At 31.0% G+C, this 3,279-nt stretch overlaps 1 protein-coding gene across 1 annotated transcript in view; it reads left to right on the forward strand.

Annotated features, from left to right (window-relative positions):
* Positions 1 to 233: 233 nt before the first annotated feature.
* The window catches only part of LOC108743968 (nose resistant to fluoxetine protein 6), a 26,587-nt gene continuing 23,541 nt past the window's right edge, over positions 234 to 3,279 (forward strand). The window contains exon 1 of the mRNA XM_025974955.1: positions 234 to 1,032. Coding sequence (XP_025830740.1) covers positions 825 to 1,032 — 208 coding nt within the window. The 5' untranslated portion in view covers positions 234 to 824. The remainder of the gene's footprint in view (positions 1,033 to 3,279) is intronic.

Raw genomic sequence — 3,279 nt, forward strand, 5'->3', positions numbered from 1 at the left:
GGGGTTTGGTTCTTTTATTGTTGTTATACTAAACAATTCATTGGTCGAATTTACTTATCTCCGCATCAATTTGTATANTTTTTTATTTTACTTTTTTCTATATCAATTTTTGTTACAATTATATATATATATATATATATATATATATATATGTTGTTTGCACATTTTATGTTTTATTATTTGTACTGTTGAACCGTGGTCATATTCGGCAACCTTTCAATATTTTCGAGCGACGATATGTGATTGTCAATTGCGCGCTAGTTAAAAAAATAGTTTACCATCGAAATTATCACTTTTGCGAAAAAAGTTGTTGTTACGTATCTACACGTTGCATCGACGTGTTATTAGACTGTAAGTGTAAGTGACATTATTTGTGCTGGATTCCTTAAAAAAGAACATTGAAAGTGGCAGATCGTTTACAAGAACATTGCTAGTAATTTTTAATAATTGTTAAGTTGGTTTTTTTGGTAGTTAAAGAAAGTTAAATTATTTTTTTGCTTTTGTTAAAATTATTATTTAATTTTTTGCCAAAATCTGACACACGAAAAATGTCAATGAATTGATTGAGGTTTTAACGACATAGCTATTATCGTTATCAAGTTGGCCAATCGTGAGTTATACAGCAAAGGTGAGAAGGAACGAAAAAATTGTTTGCGACCTTGGGCCCCACTTAGTTTAATATCCCACCACTGTGCTGTGGCTTCTTAAGCCCGAAAGGGGCGTGACGACGTCTTATTTAGATTACTTCACTCACCCTCGGATTTTAAAATTTGCCGTGCTGATGTACATTGCTGTTTTCCCGCGATTGAAAGTTGTAAACAAAAATGTGTGAAAATTTCTTTACATTTTTCTTATTGTGTACAATCGCGGTTGGAGTGTTAGGTAGAGACATTGACGAGTTTTTAAGGGCCCAATCACCGGTGTATGGTATATCATGGATTTCCGATATCCAGGACTACAACACGTCCTGTGCCGACGACCTAAGGACTTTTTTGGATGCTTTAGATCAAAAACACGTATGGGCATTAAAAGGTAAAAGTTTGATTTAGAATTGATATTTATTGTTCTATATCTAATTATTGACCAACGAGTAAAATATATTTTGTTAGATTATTGAAAGTAATGTAAGTAACAATATTAAATAATTAAAAAATGTAAAACGTCCCATACTACCAAACATTTTCATGCGACACGTAGATAATCCTAATCGTAATTAATATTTTAAATGAGACGTGTGTTTGTTTGTTTGTTTGTTACTATTTTACGGCTTAACTATTAAACCGACTATCATAAAATTTTGTACACACATTGTCAATAGTTCAGAAGAGGACATAGGGTACCTTTATCCTGAAAAAAATACTGTTCCCGAGGGATATAACAATTTTATGCGGTCGTCGATAATCCTCGATACGTATTTAAGATATCAACTCGAGCGAAACCGCGTGTAAAACCTATCATTGTCCGTAGTACAGAAGAGGACATAGGGTTCCTTCTATACAGAAAAAATACTGTTCCCGAGAGATTGAAAAATTAGTTTTATGTGATCGTCGATAATCTTCGGCGCGCCTTTAGGAAATCAAAGCGAGTGAAGCCGCGGGGTAAAACCTATCATGAAATTTTGTATACACATGTCAGGGGTACAAAAAAGAACATGGGGTATCTTTTATCCAGAAAAAATGCTATTCGCGAAGGACAGAGAAAAAATAGTTTTAGGTGGTTGTCGTTGTTCATTGACAGGGCAGCAACACGAGCGAAGCCGGGCGGGTAAAACCAGCTAAATAATAAAATTATGAAATTGAATATGACACTTAAGATATGTAGATGATGCTATAGCTTGTTTTACAGGAACAATAAGACAGTTACGTTCTTTCCTATATAGGTAGATACTTTATTCTCTTTTTTAACAATTTATTACATTGAATTTATTATGTTTTGCTTTTTCATATATTGTATATGTATATATGTACTACTATTCTTTCGTTTCTTCTCTATTCTTTTCCATATGATGATGTTTCGCATTATTCGCATGATTTCTTCTATCGTTTGTTGTTTCTCGCCTTTTCCTTCAAGTTTCGTGAACTTACATCTTTCAAATTTGTGTTGTAAAGTTTAATTTTCATCTTTAAAATAGCCTGCATAGTCTGTTCTTCTCAGACTTCCAATGTCTATTTGCTCTAGTTTCATAACCTGATCTGAATCTGGCCTTGATCTCCAATTCCTTCTTTTCTAAATATGAAATACATTTGAGAAGTGGAAAAAATAAGAAAATAATTTGTTTTTCGATTTGGCCTTAAGATGTTTGCATAAGTGACAATGTAAACTTTACCGTTAATAGAAAACTTACATAACGATCCCATAAATCCCATCCATTATCACAAAAAGCTTTTTAAGTTTTTGATTGTTCGTATTAAATAATTGTGCACAGAGTATATCTTAACAGTGTGCTTAATGATCTTTATCGGTTTTGTTACTTTTTAATTGTTACTGTATAAGCTTTAATAGGTTTTACGTAGGTTTGAGGAATTTTGTAAAAGATATGTTATCTGCTCTTAGTTTTATTTCAAAAATAAAATTGTAGTAAATTTTAGACTTAGTTGTAAAATAGTTGAACTTTTGATTTTTTAAAAATAATGTTGCATGGGATAGAAATTCCAATTAAAAATTTTACATAAATAAAATGATTTTGGAAGAAACAGAAGCAGTAGAATTTATTGATGTGTAAAATATGAGGATGTATCTCCTCTTGACTGGGGGCGTGCATACAAAAAAAATAAAATCTTAAAGTATGTCTATCTCACATACTTTGGTAACATACCTGTCTGTTTAACAATCGCCAACAAAGTGTGATTCCTTTTATATAGGACAGACAGAACGTTTCTTTAGAATTCGTTTGAGGGAACATTTTCAATTCAATCTAATCTTAGAAAGAACAGCAAGTCTTTTTTATTTATTCATTGGCGTATGTTTTAGTGTGTATTAGTGTATTACAAATCTTGTATGAAAACTATTTACTGTTGTTGTTGATAAACACGTAAATGTAATCGCAAAATACCCTATTAACTTCTTTCTTTTCAATTTAAATAAATATTGAAAAAAATATTTATATACATACCTATATTGGAACTTGTTTTCAATAAAATTTCTAGAAGAATATAAACATTATGTTTGTACTTTCCGTTTTGTCTGAGTTTTTTTAAACATTATTCAATGAGTTTGTGCAGAATCCCTTTCAACAATAATGATAATATTTTTTTTTAATTTCTTTAAATTGTTCGAGTG

Source organism: Agrilus planipennis, unplaced genomic scaffold, assembly GCF_000699045.2.
Source record: "Agrilus planipennis isolate EAB-ADULT unplaced genomic scaffold, Apla_2.0 scaffold19, whole genome shotgun sequence".
Lineage (NCBI taxonomy): Eukaryota > Metazoa > Arthropoda > Insecta > Coleoptera > Buprestidae > Agrilus > Agrilus planipennis.